Source organism: Saimiri boliviensis, chromosome 5, assembly GCF_048565385.1.
Source record: "Saimiri boliviensis isolate mSaiBol1 chromosome 5, mSaiBol1.pri, whole genome shotgun sequence".
NCBI classification, from domain to species: Eukaryota; Metazoa; Chordata; class Mammalia; order Primates; family Cebidae; genus Saimiri; species Saimiri boliviensis.
This window is the reverse complement of record NC_133453.1, coordinates 9,314,162-9,338,749: the sequence shown is the minus strand read 5'-3', so window position 1 is coordinate 9,338,749 and position 24,588 is coordinate 9,314,162. Positions and strand designations below refer to the sequence as shown.

The following is a 24,588-nucleotide window of genomic DNA, read 5'->3' as shown; positions in this document are numbered from 1 at the left end:
AAATAAAAACATAAAGATACTAACCTTAAGAGTTTCCCAATCAACACAATCAACAGCCCAGCTGTTTCTCCCTGCAGTGAAGCTTACAGGTAATAAGCTTCACCCACACAATCAGAGCTTTTTAGGATTTCACTTCCATGTATGAAGAGACAGCCCAGAGGGAGGATTCTAATATGGAATAGGGAAGCTATTACCAATGCTTTGATTCAACAATAGCTTTATTTTACTTTGATGAAACCCTGTCCAGAGTTTACGCTTAGCCCGGGGGCTCGTAAGCGTATGTGTAATTCAACTGGAGTTCAAACAAACAGGAAAAAAGGAAACAAACAGAAAAGGTAACTAGAACAAAACATGCTAGCAGGGAAAAGAAATGATCACTTATATCTTTAGGGAATTTTTTAAAAAAGAAAGTAGCAGTATCGCAAAATCTCGATACTTTAAAAAAGAAACATTTGGCCGGGCACGGTGGCTCAAGCCTGTAATCCCAGCACTTTGGGAGGCCGAGGCGGGTGGATCACAAGGTCGAGAGATCGAGACCAACCTGGTCAACATGGTGAAACCCCGTCTCTACTAAAAATACAAAAAAAATTAGCTGGGCATGGTGGCTCGTGCCTGTAATCCCAGCTACTGAGGAGGCTGAGGCAGGAGAATTGCCTGAACCCAGGAGGCGGAGGTTGCGGTGAGCCGAGATCGCGCCATTGCACTCCAGCCTGGGTAACAAGAGCGAAACTCCGTCTCAAAAAAAAAAAAAAAAAAAAAAAAAAGAAACATTTGGAGGGGGAAAAGAAAAGCGCTCTTTAGAATTAAAAACAGGTTAGAATAATTAAAGAAGATTCAAGATTCCTATTGAAAGACAAAGTTGAGGAGTTTTAATTTATTTGGGTGGTATAATGGTTGTTTTGGGTTATACTGCAGCTATAGCAATTGATGAGCATCCTGAGATAGGAAAGACAAAAAATTAGAGGACTAGTCCAAGATATACACTGTCTCTTCAATGAGTATTCCAGAAATAGAGAACAAAGTAAACAGAGGAAAAGAAATGATCAACAAAATAATTCTAGGAAATGCCCCATTCCTGGAAGATATGATTTTCCATATTGAAAGGGCACACTGCCTAGCACAGGGGTGGAGACACATCATCATAAAATTTCAGAACACTGTGGACAAAGAAAAGACATACGATAAATTGGAAATCACCGTAACTTCAGACTTTTCTACCAGAACCCTAATTTCTGAAGGACTGTGATCTTCATGCCAAAATTCTGTACCCAACAATCTACTAATAAAGGGCAAGGGTAGGAAAGGATATCTTTAGACATACAAGGCCTCAACAAAAATGTACATCTCACTTACCCTTTCTCAGAAAGCCACCAGGGGATGTACTTCACCAAAATGAAGGAGGAGTAAATCAAGAAAGAGGAAGATGTGGGACCCAGGAAACAAATAATCTAATACTGGAAAGAAGTGAAGGAATCACTTAGATTGGGGCCGGCAGACTTTTCCTGTAAAGGGCCAGTCAGGATCCTTGTTGCAGCTACTACACTGTCCTCCAGGTCTGTCTTGAAGATGCTAAGTGCCAGGCACAGTGGCTCATGCCTGTAATCCTAGCACTTTGGGAGGTCAGTCACTTGAGGTCAGGAGTTCAAGACCAGCCTGGCCAACATGGTGAAACCCTGTCTCTACTAAAAATACAAAAAGTTAGCCAGGTTTGGTGGCAGGTGCCTGTAATCCCAGCTACTCGGGAGAGTGAGGCAAGAGACTTGCTTGAATCCGGGAGATGGAGGTTGCAGTGAGCTAAGATCTCACCATTGCACTCCAGCCTGGACAACAAGAGTGAAACTCTGTCTGAAAAAAAAAAAAGAAGACGCTAAGCCGGATCCTCTCATGAATTTCTACATTCTGTCTGTTGGAATCAGTTGTTTTGGTTGATAAGTACATATGTAGCTGGAAAAGAAAGGAGCATTTTAATAACTTTTTCAGATAATTGTGGATATTCATTTTTGTACTACACCAAACTCTAATAAATAGTTTCTCAAAGTTAGTTACAGGCACAGTGGCCCATGCCTGTAGTCCCAGCACTTTGGGAGGCTGATGCGGGCAGGTTGCTTAAGCCCTGGAATTCAAGATCAGCCTGGGCACATATTGAAACCCTGTCTCTACTAAAAATACAAAAGGTAGCCAGGTGTGGTGTGCGCCTGTAGTCCCAGCTACTGGGGAAGCTCAGGTGGGAAGATCACCTGAGCCTGGGAAATTGAGGCTGCAGTGAGCCATGATCACACCACTGCACTCCAGCCTGGGCAATGGGAGTGAGACTCTGTGTCAAAAAACAAAATGGGGGCTGGGCACAGTGGCTCATGCTTATAATCCCAGCACTTTGGGAGGCTGAGACAGGAGGATTTCACTGATTGGGAAACATGGTGAGACCTCATGTAGATAAGATAAAAAAAAAAAAAAAAAAAAGAAAAAAGAAAAAAAAGAAGAGACACCGGAGACTGTGCTCTCTCACTCTCCCCCAAATACCCAAGTCTAAATAACTATAGTTTGTGTGTCAGTTGTTCCTTCAATAAAAGCAACGTTCCATAAAATGAGCAATAGTTCACTTCACGACTCAGTTATGTAAATGCTTTTCCTCAAGACCACCAGCCTACTTCTACATGCAACAAAAGTGAAAAAGACAATCAAGGGTTGAGACATCATAAAATTAATAATTTTTACTGCTCTGTCCAGAATCTTCATTTGTTTTACATGAGTATGCGGTGCTGAAGAGTGGTGGCCACAGGTGCGCTGGGTGCCATTGCTGGCTTTGCACCAAGGCAGCAGCTTTACCCCTGAGGGTCTTTGTGCCACCAGTGTAAATGTCAGCATGTGGAAAGGACATATAACACTGCCTTAGTATTATTAAGAAAATAGTTTTGACCCCCTGGACCTCTGGAAGGGTCTCAGGGATCCCTAGGGATACATGGACTATACCTTGAGAACCAAATAGATGGTTGGTGGAAAGTTTGGGGTAGATTAATGTACATAGTACACAGAAAAATCAAGCAAATAAAAAGACAGTTATTAATTACAGTGAGAATATAAAGTTATGTAGAAAAGTAACAGTTTTTCTATAACCGTAATAGTAGATTGATCAAGTGAATTCTGATCGTTGTCGTGTATTAGGAGGATTAAGGACTTGAATGGTCATGTGGGCATGGTGGGGGAGGCAGTGTATATGGAAGGAAAATAAATTATCTTCTGTAGTGAAAAGTTTGCAAATGATGCCTAAAATAAAATCAAGAAGTAGCAGGCAGTTTATATAGAAGTTAATACCCAAATACGCTTTTTAAAGTGGTAAAAGTAGTTACTCTTGGGAAGTGACAGAGAGAGACAGAGAGCAGTTGTTTTTTATAACAAGCCTTTAAAACTACTTGACTGAACTATGTATACTTCAATATTTTTATTGTAAAAAATTTCAAACATACATGAAAGTAAATGGCACAATAAATCCATCCTCCCCACCTCCCAGATTCAACTACTATCAAGACTTCTTTTTATTGTTAAAGTATTTTAAAACAAACCACAGGCATGTCATTTCACTCATACATATTTCAGTATGAAGCTGTAAAAATTTTGGACGTTTTCTTATATACCACAATGCCATTAGCACACCTAACAGTGACTACTGATATCTTGGTGTCATTCTAAACCCAGTCCATAATATATTTCCTTGCTTTCTCCGAGAGATTTGCCTGAATTGGGATCAAAACAAGTTATACACGTTATATTTGTTTTTTTTTTTTGGAGACGGAGTTTTGCTCTTGTTACCCAGGCTGGAGTGCAATGGCGCGATCTCGGCTCACCGCAACCTCTGCCTCCTGGGTTCAGGCAATTCTCCTGCCTCAGCCTCCTGAGTAGCTAGGATTACAGGCACGTGCCACCATGCCCAGCTAATTTTTTGTATTTTTAGTAGAGACGGGGTTTCACCATGTTGACCAGGATGGTCTCGATCTCTTGACCTAGTGGTCCACCCGCCTCGGCCTTCCAAAGTGCTGGGATTACAGGCATGAGCCACTGCACCCGGCCTATATTTGGTTTTTATGACTCTTAAATATCGGGTTAAAAAAAAGACCACTTTAATTTTTTTTTTTTTTTAAGATTTAAGAGGCAAATGCTATCTGAAAACAAAGAAGGAATTGTGAGGACAGTATACCAGCAGTCATATTTTGATGGTAGTGGGAGCATGCATGGGGGAAAAATGAATGGAAAAAGACCAGTAAGAAATAAAATAGAATGCCAATAGCAGTTATGTTTGGGTAGTAAAACTGTGAGTAATTTTTTCTACTTTTTGTATTTTCTAATGTTTTTTGAAAACGTGTAACTTTTATATTTTTATAAATGCTTATTTTTGTGAAAGTTTAACTAAATAGAAAATTAAAAGCCCGTAGAAGAAAGCTAACTTGAGTCAACAGAAAAGAACTTTTGAGTCTGAGTTATGCCTGCCAAAGTCAGACCCAAGAAATAAAAAGCTGCCCAATCTAATGTGCTTCTAAAATATGAGGATCATAAAAGAAGCACTAGAAAGTGGCAAACTCTGTAACTCAGTTGACCTCTGGGGTTTCTGTTGGAGGTAGTGTCTGGTGCCCAGGCCACTGGCATTAGGGACTAGAGAGCAGGTGTGAAGTAGGCACAGGATCCAGGAGGAGCTGTGGGCCTCAGTGCAAGCCAAGCCAGATCGGAAGTATGAGAGTTTGGACTAGAGACAGGGTTGTAGGGCAAAGCCCACTAACCACACTCCTTGTACTGTGATTATCCAAACACCCTACCCAGACCAAGTGGCCACATGAGAGGTAGACCTGGTTGGTTAGTCCTGGGGATGAGTATCTCTTACCCACAGTCAAGAGGCATGAAATGAGAGGTCAGATTCCCGACTCACATCCAAGGGATGGTGCTTCTTCAAGACACTGGCAAGGAAAGCTTGAGTTTAGCAAGGGCAGGGGGAACAAAGTTCAGAACCAGATGGGAGGGTCAGGGAGCCAGAGAAGGCCACCAGGCAAGGGGTAGCCCTGCCTCAAGAACTCAGTGATAAAGAGGAGGGTCTCTGAAGCCTGTGTGGCCAAAGTCTGAGGCTGCTTTTGCATGCAATGGTGACTTCTCTTGGTGTAAAGTCTTGAACTTAGAAGGAGCCAGAGCAGGGCTAACAGCATCGTGCCACAGCTGCTGGGTAGCCACCAGTCTCATCTGAAGCTGAAGCAGAGAAAGCTGTGTATTTTTCCTTAGTCTATTGGAATGGCTTACTTTCTGGAGCAGGCATAGTCATCTATAGAAAGACTATTCCAACGTTTTCTTAATGCCCACTAGATTTTTTTTAAAACTCACAAGAAAATCTTGGACATGTATGCATTCATTAAGCTAGTGCTTAGGTTTTTAGGTCAATAAACACTGAATAATGTATTTTTAGTATATTTCTCACATGTTGGTTGTGAGAGCCTTATTCTCTGACTAGTAACTAAGTCCTTAGACCTTAGAATCTTAGGGCCAAAGATCCCAATAATAAAAAAAGGGCCTCACAATTTATTAGCTGTCCTCAGTTTGTATCTCCTGTGACATCCCTGCTGTATGCTCTACAGGATTAGTCAGGACTCAGAGTGTACTCCAGACATTGCCTGTTTCAGCCATTTACTTAGATCAAAAACCACGGGGTCATTGACTTTGGTCTTTCTCTCATGCTGCATCTGCATCCAGTCTGCCAGTGAATCATCGCAGCTTTGCCTTCTGAATGTCTCCAGAATCTGCCCCTTCCTTAACTACTGCCACTGATACGTGGGTCCAAGCTATTCTCTCTCACCTTGATGAACAGTGGCCTCCTGACTGTTCTTGCAGCCTCTTCTCCTGCCTCATGTCATCTCCTCTATATTCAGCTGTCAGAGTGATCCTTCCGAATCTTAGTTAGGTCTTGTCTCTCCATTGAAATTTTCCAGTCTCTCATTCAGAATGAAAGATAAAAGTCCATACAATGGTAATTTTTTCTTGTTCTTTTCTGCCTGTCTTCTGTGCTCGAAATGCATGAACTTGAGTCTTTTTGTGACCAGCCTCTCTTCTCGTGTCCTGGAGCATCGCTGCTCACCGGAGAGAAGCTGCCGTTTATGTGTAACTGAGCTCTCTGCTGTGCTGCAGGACCCATCCCCAGCTCCAGGGACCTGACAACAGTCGAAATTGAGTTTTCCCACCTGCCATCTTCTCATATCCTTCAAGACTCTGCCCATTCCTTGTAGCTGAGCAGATCTTTTCCTACCTGCCTAACTCACTACACTCTGAGAATTGGACATTGTGGAACTATGGTGTGTACAAGTTCAGACTTTCTCAGCTGAACCTTCAGTGCTACTTGGGAATCCTTTTATTTGTTACTAAGGTTCCAAGCCTTTTTCTTGGGTTCCAACCTCAACTTTGCCTTCCACTCCTCTTTCCTTTAAGACCCATCATTCTCCCAAGTACGTTTCATTTCTTCTTCTTGGAAACCAGAGAGGCCAGCCAGCTTCATCTGCTGAAGTCCCCCTTTCTACATCAAAATTCCTCTCTGCCTTGCCGCATCCTTTCCCTTCTTTTCATGCAGTAAAAATGCTCCTGTTCCAACCCAAGTCTAAGCTCTGTGTTCTCTAGATCAGCAGCGTCAGCATCCACCGAGCCACTCAGACTCGAAGTTGCTAGCCTGTTTCACGTTTGCCACATGCAGGCAGTTCCAAGTGCTAACAGTGTGAGCTTCGCAAAGTGTCCCTAATCAGTCTTCATTTTTCTGTTACTACAGCCACCATCCTGGTTCAAGTTCTTGCCATCTTCCCTGCACCCTAATGTATTCTGCGTCCCCAGTAGTGTTAGATGATGTTCTAGAAGCTGAATCTGGTCCTCTTACACTATTACTCAGCATCCTCTGACACTAGGTCACAACTAGCCACAAAAGTCCAGTCTCTGGCAAAGGACATTCAAAGACCTCCACCAAATCACCCCCATGGTGTGGCCATCTACCACCTGCCCTCCAGGCCTCTCAGCCTTCCCTCTTGCCACTGAAGGGTTGGTTTGGCCTAATCTGGAGTTGCCATGCTTAGGACATTACGTTTGCTTTCTTCCCCTCAGCTCTACCAGTCAGATTCCTACTCAGCCCTTGAGATCCAGCCAGAATGCCATTTCCCCCATGAGACTGTCATGAGTCAGTCATTCATTTGGTAAATATTATTGGATATTTGCTTTGTTCAGACAGTGTACAAAGTATTGAAGGTACAGAAATTAAATATGTACCAGAATAGAAATAATAGTTATCTCCGTATGGTGGATTTATAGGAGATATTTTTCTCCTTCTTTTTCCACCTTTTTTTTTTTTTAGGTGGAGTCTCACTCTGTTGTCCAGGCTGGAGTGCAGTGGAGCGATCTCGACTCACTGCAGCCTCTGCCTACCAGGTTCAAGCAATTCTCTGCCTCAGCCTCCTGAGTAGCTGGGATTATAAGCACCCGCCACCATGCCCAGCTAATTTTTGTATTTTTAATAGAGATGGGGTTTCACCATCTTGGCCGGGCTAGTCTTGAACTCCCAACCTCAGGTGATCCACCTGCCTCAGCCTCCTAGAGTGCTGGGATTACAGATATGACCCCCGCTCCCGGCCTTTCCACCTTTATTTTTGACGTTTTCTGCAGTGAACACATATTCCCACTCTAATAGAAAGGTAAAAAATATTTTCTGATTTTTTTTTTTTAATAGAGATGTTGGAGTATGTTTGTAAGCCAAGTAGGAAGGCAAATAGTAAAAGAGATAGGAAGAAGAAACAGATATTTGGAGCCTGGTCAGGAAGATTCTGGGAGAGTTAGGACCCAACCCCAGGTTGGGGATGAGCTCCCAATAGGAGGACCACAGCTCTCCCACCCTGCAGAGAGTGGAGATGGGGTGGCAGCTGAAGTTTGAGAGAGAGGGGGCTGGGCTACGGTTATGGGACTCCATCCTCCCTGTCAGCATGCGTTTTCCCAGCTCTCCACCCCTACAGCACCCGTCATCTTTCTGTGTACTTTAGAGCTATCAGTACACAGTTCTGTTGTCCTGTTAGATTTTGAGGTCCTTGTAAGCAGGGCTCATTCCTCATGTGTTTTCTCCATATTACGGTGCCATGTACCCAAAATGCTTAGCAATAACTTCAGTGATGTGTATATCTACTTTCACAGTTCTGTGCTAGCTTTGTCTGCTCCATTAACATGGAATCCCCTTGGCCAGCATTTTTATCCGCGGCAGCCTTCTCAGCGCTCCTCAGCCACGTCCAGGGAGGGGAGCAGCACCTGACACAGCTTTCTCTGGAAGCTGCACCCACTCTTCCCCACTGCCCAGCGCCCTCCCCCATGACAACACCTCCAGAGTTTCATGCCTTTCCCTTCCTGGGAATCCTACAACTTGAAAAATAAAATGCTTTGCTCTTCCTGGGTTACCACAGTATATGCAGCAAGCTCAGAGAGCCAAGGCTCATGAGTATGATAATGTAAGTTGGGGCTTTGCTTAGTGGTAAAGAAACAGTGTTTGGGTATTGGGTTTTATCCTCAGTGGAGACTTTGCCCAAGCAGCTCGAAGTGAAATATGATTGCTTCAAACACTGTTTCTGAGAATAATAGAAAGGTTCCCAGAAGACCCATCTGTAGTCATGACCAGAGGTGGAGCAGAGCTGTTTTATTTCAGGCCAGTGGTGACAACACTGGGACAAGGGAGCCTTTGGAAGACCTCTGCTGTGTTTTCTGTCCCTCCAGTCTCAGTTCCCCAGTGAAGGCACTGGACAGTTAGATGGTTCACCTAAGGTCACTTCAAAGTAAAGCAGAATTAATTGTGAACACAGATTTTGCTGTGCATCTTCAGGATTAAAATAAGAATTCAAAGTAAAATATTTTCAAGAAATAAAACAAGATATTTGTCATTTATAAGATTGTCACACAAAGAGCTGAAAATTATCTGTAATCAGCTTTTCTCCTGCATTCTGATGTTTATTAGTAGAGGTTTGATTTAAATCTGAAGATGTGGGCCCCAAAGTTAGTAAACACTGTAAGGTGGTTGTGCTGGGCTTCTTTAAAGGAAGGATGGGCCGCTGTTTTTGTGAGATGGCTCTGTTGAAAGGTCTGGGGCTGAATTAACCTCACCAGCCTTAGATATGTGTGATTTTGCACTCCTTGGGTCTCAATCCATGTCTCAATCCCATCTTCAGAAGGCTTCCTCTATGGCCCTCCCACACTTCCCCTCCTTCCTTCTGCCCTCCTCCACTGCCAGCTGCCTTCCCAAGGCCTTAGGCCTCCCAGCCAGTCCATGAGGTGAGTGTTACCTTTAAAGATTTCTCCTGCCCCTCAACATCCCCGTGCTGTTGTCACTGGGAAGGGGAACACTTTCAAGGCCTGCTCAGGCATAGTGCACTCACCTACTGCCCCGGGACGGAAATTCTTATCTCCTGACCATATCCAGGACCTTCAGGCTCTTCTCACATTTCCTGCCATTTCCTGGATTTGGCATGGGAGTTAAACATTTGAGGAAGTTTCCTGTTTCCTTCCTCTTAGACTTGGAATTAGATGGGCATGGTTTGTGTATGCCAGTAGTTCCAGCTACTAGAGAGTCTGAGGTGGGAGTTTCACTTGAACCCAGGAGTTTGAGACCAGCCTGACCAACATAGTGAGACCCCCATCTCTAAAAAATGTTTTAAATAATTAGCTGGACATGGTATCATGTACCTGTAGTCTCAGGTACTCGGGAGGCTGAGGCAGGAAGGTCACTTGATCAAATCGAGAACAGATCGAGACCCTGTCCCTAAAGAAAAAATGAATGAACAAATAAATAAACACATATTTGGCTGGGCGCAGTGGCTCACACCTGTATTCCCAGCACTTTGGGAGGCTGAGGTGGGCAGATCACCTGAGGTCAGAAGTTCAAGACCAGCCTGACCAACATGGCGAAACCCCATTTTTACTAAAAATACAAAAATTAGCCAGTCACGGTGGTGGGTGCCTGTAGTCCCAGCTACTTGGGAGGCTGAGACAGGAGAATTGCTTGAACCTGGGAGGTAGAAGTTGCAGTGAGCCACCTGCGAAGAGAAAGTGAGCATTCAGCTGGAGTAAGTGGATTGTGTACAATGGTGTTTCAGTCTAGATATTCACGCCTTCATCTTACTGTGCTTATCTCTTCCTTTTTCAGAGGAAGCCTGAGCTTTGCTCAGTGATAGTGGGCCTACTGCGAGGGCTGGGCCTTGTGGAGGAGCCCCTTGCTTGCTCTAGCCACCCCACTGCCTCTGTCCCCTGCCGTTACTGGAACCTTCCCTAACAAGTTGGCTTCCTTTCCACCACAGACATGACCTGCCTCTCTCTGCTGTCTTCCAACCTGTCCTCTCTCTACCCAGTCCTTTTCAGACACTTGCTTCTTGGCGCCTTTGACTTCTCTCATTGCTGGGCTACCCCTACTAAGGATGATTGCCCTGTGTTCGTAGCTGTAAGAAGCAACCAAAATCCACTTCACCTCCCACGCACTGCCACTCCAAACAACTTAGTTTTGTTCCTATCAGGAAAAGGTTTTATTCTTCCTGATTTTTTTTGAACAAAGTATTTTGCATATGGAACCCCGGAGCTACTGCAAAAGTGATTTTGTACCTAATTATTTAAGATAAATTAACCCCATTTGCAGTTTTTTTCAACCAGAGATATCTTAATGAGGTGCTGACATTTTTCAGAGGATAAATTTTAAATACATTTGAGTAGAACTGAATAATTTTCTTTCTTTTCTTTTCTTTTTTTTTTTTTTTTTTTTGAGACGGAGTTTCACTCTTGTTACCCAGGCTGGAGTGCAGTGGCGTGATCTCGGCTCGCCGCAACCTCCGCCTCCTGGGTTCGGGCAATTCTCCTGCCTCAACCTCCTGAGTAGCTGGGATTACAGGCACACGCCACCACGCCCAGCTAATGTTTTGTATTTTTAGTAGAGACGGGGTTTCACCATGTTGACCAGGATGGTCTCAATCTCTTGACCTCGTAATCCACCCGCCTCGGCCTCCCAAAGTGCTGGGATTATAGGCTTGAGCCACTGCGCCCAGCAGAACTGAATAATTTTCAAAGGAGCTGGTCAAACTTTTGTATCAATATAGAAAGTTGATATGTGTTTGAGACATAGTTGGTTTATTTTACTTCATCATCTGCCTCTGTCTAACTTATGACCTTCACCTGGAATGTAATAAAAGTATCACTAGATTTTGAGTCAGTCTAACTGGATCTGGTCTTGGCTGCCAGGTAGGAGTTTGTATGACTTTTGACAAGTTCCTGGCCTGTTTTCTCAACTGTGCAATGGGCTGAACAATGTACTCCTCCCAGATGTGTTGAGGAGATTTTAGAAATAGTAGGTATAAGAATACTCCCAGTGTTAGACTGCTTCCAGTCTTACTTGGTACAATAGGTAGGCCTTGAATTACAATGTCGTCGTAGATAATCATGTCCTCCCTTTTCAGTAGTTTTTTTTCCCCCCAGTAATATGCCTTCATTCAGTGTTGGCACTGTATTTAATCTGACATTCTGAACAGTGGTATTCCAGAATATGTACAATAAACTCGCCTGCCTATAGAAGAGTGACCCAAATCCTATGATTAGGAAAGGAAAGAGGAAGGACATGATTTTCTTTATGAAGGGTTTTGTTTCTGAAGCTCCCTGTGGTATTTCTACTTTTTCCATGAAAAACTCTGTCCTTTTGTCTTCTGCCACTGGCTTTGGTTATGCACTGGGCATTGATGTGAATCCAGTTTCCAATTGGAAAGTAATGAGGTGTTCCATCCAGAAAGGCCTGCCTTCCATACTGTGAGGCTGGCTGTTCCCAGGAACCCCTCTATTTGGATCTTTGCTTTCTTGCTGCTTTTCTCTGCGTCAGGCGACAACAGATTCCTTTCTTTTCTGCTTGGCTTCTGCAGAAGATGGTTTCAGACCTGCTTTCCCTGGCCTAATAATTTTTTAATGACAGGTATGACTCCCAGAAGCACTGGATTCTGTTAAGGCAGAGTAGATTCGGCTGCCAGAGGTCCCTGTCCCTGAGCAGGAAGTTCCTGACGGCTCTTCAGGCTTCTACTTCAGCCCTTTGTGTATTTAAAGAGAAGGTTAGGATGAACTTTCAGGGTTGCAGGCATTAAGGAAGGGGACTGAAGTGAAGCAAAAGAGCTATGGGAAAGTGATCATCAGTACTGTGGTCTCAAATTTGATGGTGTTCCTGTGTGCTGTTAGGGGATATCTATTTTGACTGAGAAGGACACAAAGTAGAGGTGCCCATTAAGGAAAAAAAAAAAGAAGCTCAAATGAACTGATAGCCAGTGCCAGCATGGGCGATGAGCAGGCTTTGGTAAAGAGTGACAATCTGCTGCTTTGGGCAGGCCTCAGGTAATCAGTTTTAGGAATACCTCAGGATTCCAAGTGACTCCTGGTCAGGGCTCAGCAGTCAAGAGGGGTGAGAGGGAGCTACAGAGATGTGCTTAGAGCCAGGGCACGCAGGGCGCAGGGGTGTCTGGGAGCTTGTGGAACTTGCTGCTAAGTTTTATGCATAAATATTTCAGGGAGGAGGGTCTGGATCTTTCACTAAGTTCGTTTTGTTTTGTTTTGTTGAGACAGAGTCTCACTGTGTCGTCCAAGCTGGAGTGCAATGGAGTGATCTTGGCTCACTGCAACTTCCACCTCCCAGGCTCAAGCAATTCTTGTGGCTCACCTTTCTGAGTAGTTGGGATTACAGGTGCACACCACCATGCCCTGCTAATTTTTGTATTTTTTGTAGAGATGGAGTTTCACCATGTTGGCTAGGCTGGTTGCAAACTCCTGACCTCAAGCAGTCCATCCGCCTTGACTTCCCAAGTGCTGGGATTACAGCCATGAGCCACCGTGCTTGGCCAACATTCGCTAGATTTTTAAAGCAATTCTTGACCCATGGTTTTTGTGAAAGCAGATGCCTGATCAGGGTACACTGGTTGCCCTGTGCTGGAATATTCACTAGGGAAAAAGACCACAGACGCTAGGAGGCTGCAGACCCTGTGACCTGGATGCTGGATGCTGGAGGGAACCTCTAGACCACTTGTGAAATGTGAAAGAGAGCAGTGGCGTAGAACTGAAACTGACATTCCCTTAGCATGCCCAAGGCAGACTGTGCAGCCCAATGTAGACCCACAGGAGGAGTGACTGGGTTTGGAATGAAATGTAGAAAAGGAAGCAAGCTAAATCACCAGGGGAAACCCTTGAGACCACAAGAATGAAGAGGTCATGGCCCTGTCATTTTAGAGGAGGCTAGAGCAGCTCTTCAGGAAATGTGGATGTGTGAGGTGGACAAGCCTGGCTGAGCCTAAAAGGCACTCTTTAGACTCTTCTGGAGACCTGAATGTGGCACTCCCCACCGGGACTGTCAGGTGATACCTGGAATCGGCTCTACAGTTGCCTTTGCCTGCAGCACACACACATGCCTCTAAGAGCCAAATTCAAGACCTGCTTGCCACAGTGGAAGATTAGTGAGGTTATTTGAATCCCTTATATCTTTGGATAGTGGTAGTTCTTGGTATAATCTAGAAAGGATAGTTTCAGGATTTTTTTAAAAGAAAAGTTAAAGTCAGTGATTACTGATTCAAGATCCTTCGTAAGGCTCTTTGCTGTAGACAAAAGTGTGAGTAGTTGCCACCATTCTCTTCCTCTACCCCATGGCTGCCATTTTTCAAGAGTATTGATTCTTCCTTTAAGGGAGGGTGGATGGTACCAAAGTGGTCTCTCCAGCCTTCCAGGGTAGAAGCTATATTTCCTGGAGGCTTTGTGGTGTGAACAGCTCCTGGGTTGGGCTCAGTCCTTCCCCATGGGGAGTGCCTGCAGACCCTTCAATTGGCTTTTTCAGAAAGCACTGTGTCAGCGGTTGTGAACAGAACGGTTGGCTGGTGAAGAGCAAGGCAAAGGGGATGTCTGCAAGCCCAGGCTAAAAGGTTCTACTCCTGACTGGCACTCCCTCTCTCTTCTTGCACAGGAAATACACTTCCACAGCATTTATCTCTGAGCTTTTCCATTTTCCTCAGGCCCTTGAACTCCACCTAGCCTCCCTTGTTCTTTGCCTCATGCTTGTCTACATAGATTGGGGTCTGTGATGGTCATGCTCTCAGCTTCCCTCTTCTTCCCTTCAAGGTCTCCTCCCCTTTCCTTCCTTCCTTCCTCCCTACCAGGGCGCTCCTCCTCTGTCCTGGATGGAGGGCCTCCACTTGGCCTAGAATTCCTTTTGTTCTCTTGTGTCTTCAATCTTTCTTCAGTGATGGTTTCTCTCCTGCAGATGCCACACAGCCCTCCATTCTGCTCATTCCAAAGTACTCCTTCCCTGCTGTCCTTTTGGAAGTGGTCATCCACGCTGGTTGCATTGAGTCCACTTCCAGCCTTCACGTATCCTTAGCCCAGTGCTCCCCAGGCTTTTTCACATCATGTCACATACAGTAGATGTTGCTGTTTGAGTGGCACAGGGGGCATGCGCATGAGCTGACAGAAGGCCAAAGCTCTGGCTGCCCTGGGAGTGCGAAGGGTGGAGCCCTCCTTACACATCTCCGGACCTGTTTGCAGTACTTGCTTCTACCCTTTGCAGTGTGACTCTGCCTCTCCTGCATTTTCCTAAAACAGCCAGCAAATGCTCAATGCCAGGAGTTTGTCTGTTTTCTCCTCCCTGACATCCAAGTGGTACTAGACATATACTTGTGGCGTAGAGCTCAGGCTCTAGGGCTAGACCGCTTGGGTTCAGTTCCCACCTTTGCCAGTCTCTGGCAGTGTAACCTTGGGCAAATTCCTTAATTTCTCTGTGCCTTAGTTTCCTCATCTGAAGAAGAGGATAGCAAAATTCCTACCTCATACAGTTGTTATGAGAATTAAAGAGTTGCCATATGAAGAGTGTGAACAATGCCTGTCTCATAGCAAGTGCTCTCAGAGTGTCCCTTGTTGCCTTTGAGTCCCCTTTCTTAAAGCTCTTTTCTCCTGCTTTTCCTAACTTCGTACACTCCTGGTTTTTGTCCTGTCTCGCTCAACTCTCTTGTTTTTCTCCTGTTTTCATTCCCTGGCTTCTCTTTTTGCTCCTTAACATGAAAGAAGTATGTTAGGCCAAGCAGCCCTGCCTCTCCTGACCACCCTTTTCTCTGTAGACCCCTCTTCATCCAGATGGCCCAGGCCCACACCCAAATACCTGCCAGATCACCTCGCCTGCATGACTCCCTGCACCTCAGACCCAAGAGTCCCAAAAATGTTTTAATGTTCATTTTTTGTTTTATGAGTAATACATATTTATTATACAAAATACAGAAAAGTGAAAATAATAAAACGCACCTCAGTGGTAATCCCATCATTCAGGTGGCACCACCACTAAACTTGGGTGTATCTCTTTCAAGCCCAGTGGTTCTCATCCTGTGCCAGCTTTCCTCCAGAAGACATTTGGCAATGCCTGGAGCCATTTTTGATTGTCAGCTTGAGGGTGTAGGGGAGAGGTGCCCCTGACATCCAGTGGATAGAGGCCAGGGATACTGCTGAACATTTTATAATGCACACTTCAGCCCCCGCCCAACAAGAAATTGTTTAGCCCAACAGTGCCGAGATTGAGAAGCCTGTTCTAGACTTCTGTCTCTGCATATGTGTGCCAGATGAAACAGTAGAAATGGGTTTTCTGTTTCTAGCCCTATCCTGCTTTTCCACCTGTGTTCCCTCTTTCTGTCAGTGGCCTTGCCTTCACCTTCTCCCTTACCCTGCATCTCAGCTCTTCCCAAACCCGCAGAGTACCTGTCTGCCATGTTGTTGGCAGCTCTCTCCTCTACTCCCCTCAGTGTTGAAATCGATGCCCATTCACCAAAACTGATGGAAAAACCTCCAACATGCCTTACCTGTGCCACCAGTGTGCTTGGGGATCATCCATAGGTGTCCAATGCCTGTTAGATTAATTCCACGCCAGGTGGAGACTAACCCCCCTGAGGGCAGCAGCTTCTATCTCTGATTCATCTGGGTACCTAGCCTGAGCCTGCCACCATTCTGAGCAGTGCTCCATAAATCTTTGTTGAATGTGTATGGATGAATGGTTAAAGGAAGAAAATCCTGAAAAAAATTCTCCTCACGATTCCCTCACAGACTGTCCATCTTTGCAGATCCTTGATGAATGGTTTGGCCGGACCGTCATCCGTTCCTGCACCAAACTTAGCTATGAGCATGCACAGAGCATGATTGAAAGCCCCACTGAGAAAATCCCTGCGACAGAGCTGCCTCCCATTTCCCCAGAGCATAGCAGCGAGGAGGTACACCAGGCCGTCTTGAATCTCCACGGAATTGCCAAGCGATTACGCCAGCAACGCTTTGCGGACGGCGCACTTCGTTTGGATCAGGTCAGTAAGTGTTTTTTTCAGTGCAGCCAACGGATTTGACTCATGCCTGAACCCAGCGTGGTTGAAGGCAGCATGGCAGGCTTAGACTCCTCCTTCCTTCCCCTTGCCCCAATCACCACATCAAAATCGTGTTCTCTGAGGCCAGCAGGAACTAACTCCCGTTCACTCTCCAAATACAGTGGATCTTTGTGGGTGGCTCTGTCCAAAACCCCTAGCTGGTCTTCCCTGGTGAGGCTATGTCCAGTCTGTGATCCTCATCTCAGGTTTCTATTCAAACCTGTTCTTTAATGGAGGCAAGAGGGGCGGGCGCGGTGGCTCACGCCTATAATCCCAGCACTTTGGGAGGCCGAGACAGGTGGATCACGAGGTCAAGAGATTGAGACCATCCTGGTCAACATGGTGAAACCCCGTCTCTACTAAAAAAAAATACAAAAATTAGCTGGGCATGGTGGCACATGCCTGTAGTCCCAGCTTCTCAGGAGGCTGAGGCAGGAGAATTGCTTGAACCCAGGAGATGGAGGTTGCTGTGAGCCGAGGTCGCACCATTGCACTCCAGCCCGGGTAACAAGAGTGAAACTCCGTCTCAAAAAAAAAAAAGGGAGGCAAGAATAGGAGACATGGAAATTTAGGAGGCAGCTGACCAGTGTCTGATCTGAAGGCTTGGGAAAAAAGTAGTGGTTATTCTTATTCCTCACCTTCCAGAAAGAGTTATTTGTTTACAGTAGAACATCAGTCCCCATTGTTTTGGACACCAGGGACTGGTTTCATGGAAGACAATTTTTCCACTGACTAGGGGTGGGGGATGGTTTTGGAATGAAACTTCCACCTCAGATCTTCAGGCATTAGTTAGATTTTCATAAGGAGCATGCAACCTAGATCCCTTGCATGAGCAGTTCACAATCAAGTTTGAGTTCCTGTGAGAATCTAATGCCACCCCTGATCTGACAGGAGGTGGAGCTCAGGTGGTCATGCTCACCCACCGCTGGCGGAGCTCAGGTGGCTATGCTCACCCGCTGCTCACCTCCTATTGTGTGGCCCTGTTCCTAACGGGCCATGGAGCCATGGACGGGCTGTTGGGGACTCCTGCTATAGAACACTGGCTACTGAAAAACACATTGGCCTGGATTGACATTGATAAGTCTGAACTATCACAGCCTTGCTGGCAGCCCTCTGGGACTTAGGCAGCTGTCACTGAAACCCGGTTGAATTTCCATGTCTGCGAGTCGGTGACTGTTAGGACTCAAGATTTCTTTTTTATTGCTTGTCAGTACCTTACAGAGCAGAGACTGTGTTTTGTATTATTGACTTTTTTTCCTCTTTCATTTATATTTCTTACCCACACTCTCCTTCCCTGCTTGTTGTATGCTCTGGGAAGTTGCCATGTGTCTGAAGAATGAGGTGGGTAGGAGAGTGGAACTGTTCCCGAGACCGCCTCATGCAGACTTCTTTACCTGAGCCTGTCAGCTGGGAGAAATCTGAAAGGCCTGGCTATAAAGCCTTCTGATAGCAGTTCTGATTTTATCCTACCGTTTGCAACAGACTTGCACAAATGCTTCTTAGCAGGCATTGCAAATAGGTGCTGCTGTGGGCTTAGGTAGAAGTGACTGCTCTTGGAACCAGTGGATGACCTGTCCTGTCTCTGTGTGGCAGAGTCAGGGTAGCCTCTGGAGTTCTCCTGCTCCTCCTTCCCTGGCCTGGGCTTAGGCAGCCTGAGACATATCTGCACGAGAATGCTGGCAGGGAAACAGGAGGCAGAGCAGACGCTGAAGAAGACAGCAGACATGCTGGAAGAGAAACTAAAGGCATAGGGGATTACGGAATACCTACTTTGCTTCCTTCAAGAAATCATTCATGGGAGTCTGAATGTACTCGGATTCTCACTTATTGGTGGCTACTTGATTGTCAAGTCCAAGGACACCTTACAGTTCTTGCTTCTTAGACTTCAGACCTGCACCAGGCCCTTTGAAACCCACCTCCTGGTTCTCTGTTTCTCTTTGTACATCTCCAGCAATGTCCTGCTGGCTCCCTTTGCAGAAGCCTCTTCTGCCCACCACTTTAGGGTTGGCATTCCCTGGATCTACCCCACTTTGTCCTTTCTCTATCCACACTCCCACTCTGAGTGACTTCCTCTACTCTTGTGATTCTAACTACTAACTGGGTACTAATGAGCCAAAATATGTCTCTCTGTCCCTGACCTCCCTCACTCAGCTGTAGTCCAGCCCCGCAATCATCTCAGCCATGCCTGTCCTTCCCTCTGTCAAATTCAGTGTTCAGTGACCACAGCAGGTGGCACTAGCTGTCTAGTACTGCCTTCTCCCTCGGCACCTCCCCAGGGGAGTGCTATGTGTGTTCTCAAACCTGGCAAGGCCAGTTGTACGCGTTGTAATTATGCAATTTAACTATATATCAGGTAAACCGATCAAATAAGAACATAAAAAAGAAGCTGTTGTTTTTATAAAAAACAACAAGTTAAATGTTTGGGAAAGACCTGGATAAGGATAAGTCTTTAAAAATTCAGTTGTAAAATGGGGTAATTATGGAATCCAGTAAGCATTCTGTATTCACATTGCTTCGTAAATGTCTAAATTCTCATTCTTTTTTGAAGAAACCAAATGATAAAGTATAGACAGTGAATTGCGAGTGTAGTTTATTCAGAAAAGACTGTGCAGAAATCCAGTTAGCACTCTCCCTTTTTGAAAGCCTTACACCAAAGAAGAAAATTAGCAAATGAATATACATCTATGTAAATTAGAACATTTAGTGATGGGTTTGTCTCTTCTGTGTGATTCCCTTTTTTTTCTAACTTCTAGAATAACCAACCAATGGCTGCTGAAGCACATCACAGGAGAGAGTTTCTGTCATTACATTTTAGAGACCTCACCCCACCAGTTTGTTGCAAAGTTCAGTTGAATTAAATATATGAAATACTCTAAAAACTAAAAGACTGTCAGGTGATTCCAGTTCATATGAGGATGGGGTATAGTTGTGAAGATAGAAGAATGATCTCAGATTATTGATAAATAAAGATCTGTTGGCATGTCTCAGAATCAGAGTTTTATTGCTGAATATGACTTTGGGTATCTGTCTCTCATTGGCCCTCTCAGTTTATCAGTTAGAAAGCTAAAGGTTAAAAGAGTTGCTTATATGCAAGAAATCCAAATTGCCTTGTGTTCACTTCGCCTCCATTTACACCATGCTGACTTGAGAAAAAAATTTTCCTTTTAAGTGGAAAAGAAAACCCTCCAAAGTCCTAATTAGGTTCCAGTTAATTAAGGTTTGAAAATAAGGGCTTTGCACCCTTGGAGTTGATTCCTTGGTTCCCCCAAAAACAAGTCCATGGACCCCAGCTTTGGAAAGAGGAGCTCATCAATCTCCCACAGCAAAGGACTCTGGTGAGGTCATTTATAAATCAGCTAAATGGCCCTATTCAGAAGTCACTGCATTTGTTCTCCTGCCCCTACTGCTTGCTTTGCCCTCACAAAAATCCATTTTTCCTTGGTGCTTTTTTGAGTAGCCTACTGTTTGGAGTTGTTCTCTGATGCTTTGTTTGCCTCGGTCCACTGTGTCCGTGCTTTTGGTGGCAGTCCTTAAAAAAAAAGGTCCATTTAGGCTAGCCTCAATTAGAGATGAGTCTGTGCAAGAGGGTACCATTTATTTACGCATCATGCCCTAAGGTTCAGAATAAGTGTGTAAACCACAACTTTCACCTTTCCAAGAAGTCAGTTTACTATGATGACCTTTAGAATGAATGGGGGCTGAGTGTGCGGCACTAGTATGGTGACTGTTGGTTGAGTTAGGGACCTACTAGTTCAGAAGTTGCAACCTTAGATCTGTAGAGCAACTTGACCACTGTGTATTCGCAGTTGGCAACTTAGACCGGAGCTGCCTAGCCCATGTCTGAGACAGTGAGCCTCAGGTCTCAGGGCCACCTGGTCTGGCCTCAGTTCCATGAGGGCCACCTACTAGCAGTCTTGTTTACCCCTATACACTGTCATATACTAGTGCGTGCATATGCCTGTGCACGTGCACGCACACGCTCGCGCGCACACACACACACACACACACACATATTCATATACTAGACCTGTGGTGGGAAGCAGATATGGAAGCACTGCCTTCCAGGTAGGATTACCTGCTCCAAATGTCTCCTTTACCTACAGTTCAACCTAGTTCTAAAGAGGTTCTAGGTACATAAAATGACTCCTTTGTTTCACTGCTTAAAAAGCAAATGCAGATGCCAGATGCATTCTTGTGCTTTTTGGTTGGATGGGTTGAGTAATACCCCTTCCAGGTGGTTTCTTTCATCTCCATGTTTTCTACTGCTAATTCTAGGACTTAACATAGATGTTTGTTTTATTTTACTTATTTATAACATATGTCTCTCATTTCTGAAAAGGGAGCTCCAATAACAGGGGCCCAGACTTTTTTGTGTTTGTAGTAAAAGGAATCATAATGGTTTGTAATCATATCCAAATCTTGAGCTTTGGGAGAGGGGAATTGTGGGAAGTTTGCTCTCTGCCTGGTTCTTACTCAGTGATTCAGGCCCAACTAATAGACTTTGCAGGTAGGGGGCACAGAGTCCCCTGGCACTTCTGTTTATTGGGACGCAAAGCTGGTTCTCAGGTACCTTCCCACTTAGGCCCTTTACAGAGACTGCCTGACTATGATGTGAAGACAAGGCCTCAGGCGTCTTAGCCATTGCATTCAGAAAAGATACCAAGGGAGGGTGACAGGTGCCAGAAGAATCCAAATATGAAAGTGTCTTGGAAATATTGATTGATTTTAGGAAGCTACACCTACTGCTTGCTGGGGCTCTCCCTCCAGCCTCTTCCTCTTCAGTCAGGTGGCAGTACTTAGAAGCCACTCTGAGGGCTTCTTTGCAAAATAAGCATGAAGCTTGCAGGAAGCTCTTCCCTATCAGGGGTCCCTTGACAGGTAGTTAGGGGATGTGAGCAGTTCCTTCTGGGTCAGTGGACTTTGGGAATTCAGAAGAAGTTGAAGTAGTGGTGAGAGAACCTGATGTTTCCATCCTTTCAGACAAATTACTGTAAACTTGAGCCTTGACTAAATTCACAACTGCATCTTACATGAATCCTACTTGGCACGATTTTGAAACCCAAACTGTAGGCAGTTTCTCTGAGTAGACTTGATTGTCAAGATAGCCTTGTTAATGAAAATTATTTTTAAATACCCTGGGACCCAAGCTGCACGGGAATGATGTTCTATATGACCTTGACCTGGCCCAGACTTTAAGTCAGGGATTGGCAGATTTTTTCTGTAAAGGACCAGAGAGTAGATAGTTTAGGTTTTGTGGGCCATGCAGTCTCTGTCTCTGCTACTCATCTCTGCTGTTGTAGTGTGAATGCACCAGCATTGCTTTAAATGGAGAAGCGTGGCTATGTTCCAACAGAACTTTAAGAACACCAAGATTTGAGTTTCATTTATTTTCACACATCACAAATTATTCTTTTTTGATTATTTTTTCAGCCATTTAAAAATGTATAAACTCATCATAGCTTGGGGTCATACAAAAGCAGGTTTGGCCAGTGGTCCATACTTTGCTGACCTCTCCTTAAACAGTCAGCAAGCAATTCAGCCCTGCTACCCAGCAAGCTTTTAGCAGCCCATCATCACTTCACAGGGAAGCCAGGCTGGGTAATGGAGAACAGTTGTGCTAAGTGAACTCTCAGTATGGTTTCATGCAATTAGGTAAATTATTCCTTTGATTAGTACCATGCTCATCCAGTCCAATTGGAGGCAGGGAGTAGGAGAATGAATCAGTTTAGCATCAGTTCCCTTACTCCATTTACAGTCAAGTCACTTTAATTAGCCTGAAGCAAAAGGAGCAGGGCTTCTCATTTCCCACTTCCACAAGCTCAGCAGCTACTTCAGTCAGATCTCCAGCCCACCCAAGCCCACGTGCAGAGATGCTGGCTCTACCACTTGTAGGTGTGCTGAGGGTGGGGACTGCTCATGGCAAAATGAGACTCTAAGGAAACTGTGGCACTTCTCCCCTACACTGTCCCCACTGCCAAGCGTAGCAGTATGCTTTGTTGAATCCATTTCTGTTCCTTCTCTCCAATACAGTCGCTTTCAAGAAATGAGCATTCTGGCTCTGCCGTTTAATTTCTGTACAGTATATTTGATCCAAGGTAAGAAGGATGGAGACATTTATCCTGTCTGGCTCTTCCTTGGTCTTATTATTTATGTTGTCACTTAAGGAAGCTGTTGATCACGGGGTTGAGTGTTTGTAGAATCATTCTGTTTTCTTAATTGTAGAGCTTTTCTATAAATAATATAGGAAAATAGAGAGCCAGCAGGCCACACAGAAAATGTAAAGTAATGTGACAGAACTCTGCCCAGAGTACAGTGAGCTGTCTTGGAGAGGACAAGCTCAGTCTCAGGGGTTCAGGAAAGATTTTCCAGCCGAGGTAGTGGGGCACTAGGCCTTCTAAAAAACTTAGGGTCTAGCCAGGCTACAAAGGCAAGCAAATGGCTGGTGCAGGCATGGGAGGGGCGAGAAATGGCAGATTATTCCAGGGTGTGTGGTGTAGGGTGCAGAGAGAGAGAAGAGCTAGAGAAGGAGATGCAGGCTTGGCCTTGGAGTCTGTAGGAATGAGCCAGGGCAGCTGTGGAATGATTTTAAATATGGAAGTGACATGACCAGAACTGGGTTTTAGGAAGAGCCTCTGAAAGTGAACAAAATAAAGGAAGTTTATGATCCAGGAGATAAATGATGAGGGCCTGACCTGAGGTAGGGACCATGGGGTGAGAGAAAATTATAGATGCAAGAGAGGAAGGAAAATCGACAAGCCTGTGGCAAATTGACTCTCTTGATTAGATGGAGAAGGGAGAGGCAGGATCAGAGGCAAGAGATCAGGCAATAAGATTTCCAGTTTAAGCACATGGCAGTACTGTGTACCACCAGGGAACACCAGTGGGGAGGAGGTCGAGAAGAGAGATGATGATTTCCATAACTAGGCCCCTCAGATCCCCTTTTCTTCCTTTAGAAAGGAAGCTTTATTCTAAAAGTAATATGTTCTTATGTTAGAAAATTTAGAAAATACAAGAATATAAAAAAGAAATCATAATCACCTGTAGTCCCATTACCCAGAAATAACCATGGTTAATATTTGGTATAATTACTTGTGCATTATTTTGTTTATTTTACCACTTCATAGCCGAAGGGAAGGGTGGCTAGCCTAACATATGTATAGTTTTTATATTCTGCTCTTTAATATTGCATAATGAGTTTTTCACATGTCATTTAAAAATCTTCTAAAATATTATAATGTCTATATAGTATTCTGTCATATGAATATACTCTTAAAACATTCAGCTGCTCCCCAATTTTGAATATTTAGATTAGAGTCTGATTTTTTTTTTTTGGAACTACAGATAATATAGTACCATGGCCATCTGTGTTCATGAATCATTGACCTGATCTCTGATTATTTTCTTAGGATAGTCTTAGAACTGTGATGACAGTGTCAGGGATATGGATGTATTTAAGAAACCTGAAACATATTGCCACATTCCCTTCCAGAGAGGTTGTACCAATTTATGTTCTTTCAGTAGCATGGGAATCAGGGTACCTTAGATGGAAACATCTGTCAGGAGTTCTCTGCCTACGTGGATGTGTGTGTCTGTCTCTCTGTCTCTCTGTCTCTCTCTAAGGTGTCCAGGTCTCAAATCTCCCAGTGGTTGTGGTCTTAGATTATTCCTTCATCTTTCATATTTTGTTTAGCTTATTTTCATGAGCTCTTCTCTACAAAGAGCTCAGTGTGTCACAGACATTTCTCATCGTGTTATTTATTATAAAAAAGACTGACAAGGATCCTAAAATTTAAAACTGAAAGAGGTGGTTGAAAGTATCTTGCTAAACTCTTGCTAATGTTGAGACTGGGGAATGATCCCTGCCCCAAACTTTGTTCTCATTAGAATCCTTAAAGAAACCCATTGTGATTAAAAAATAATAATAATAAAAAGAAAGAAAGAAAGAGAATCCCATTGTGTTTGAGATGGTGCTGAGAACTATTGTTGCATTCTCAGATCCTCAGAGAACATTTATAACTTCACTAGTCTTTCTTTTTTCTCTTACCTCCTGTGTATATTAGCTCTCGGGCATTGCTTGGGTTGGTCTGACGTGAATAATTATAAGGAAATCCAATTGAAAACAGAATCGCTCTATATAATCTGTGCTCCTATAAGAATTGCTACACTTCTC

The 24,588-nt window shown here is 44.5% G+C and overlaps 1 protein-coding gene across 5 annotated transcripts in view; it reads left to right on the top strand.

Moving 5' to 3' along the window:
* Positions 1–24,588, top strand: part of DIS3L2 (DIS3 like 3'-5' exoribonuclease 2) — a 388,020-nt gene that overhangs the window by 297,684 nt on the left and 65,748 nt on the right. For all 5 annotated transcript variants that reach the window (XR_012517592.1, XM_003936718.4, XM_074398855.1 and 2 more), the window contains exon 13: positions 16,128–16,361. Coding sequence is in view for 4 of the 5 variants with exons in the window: in XM_003936718.4 (XP_003936767.1) it covers positions 16,128–16,361 (234 nt within the window). In the remaining variant the exon portion in view is untranslated. The remainder of the gene's footprint in view (positions 1–16,127; positions 16,362–24,588) is intronic.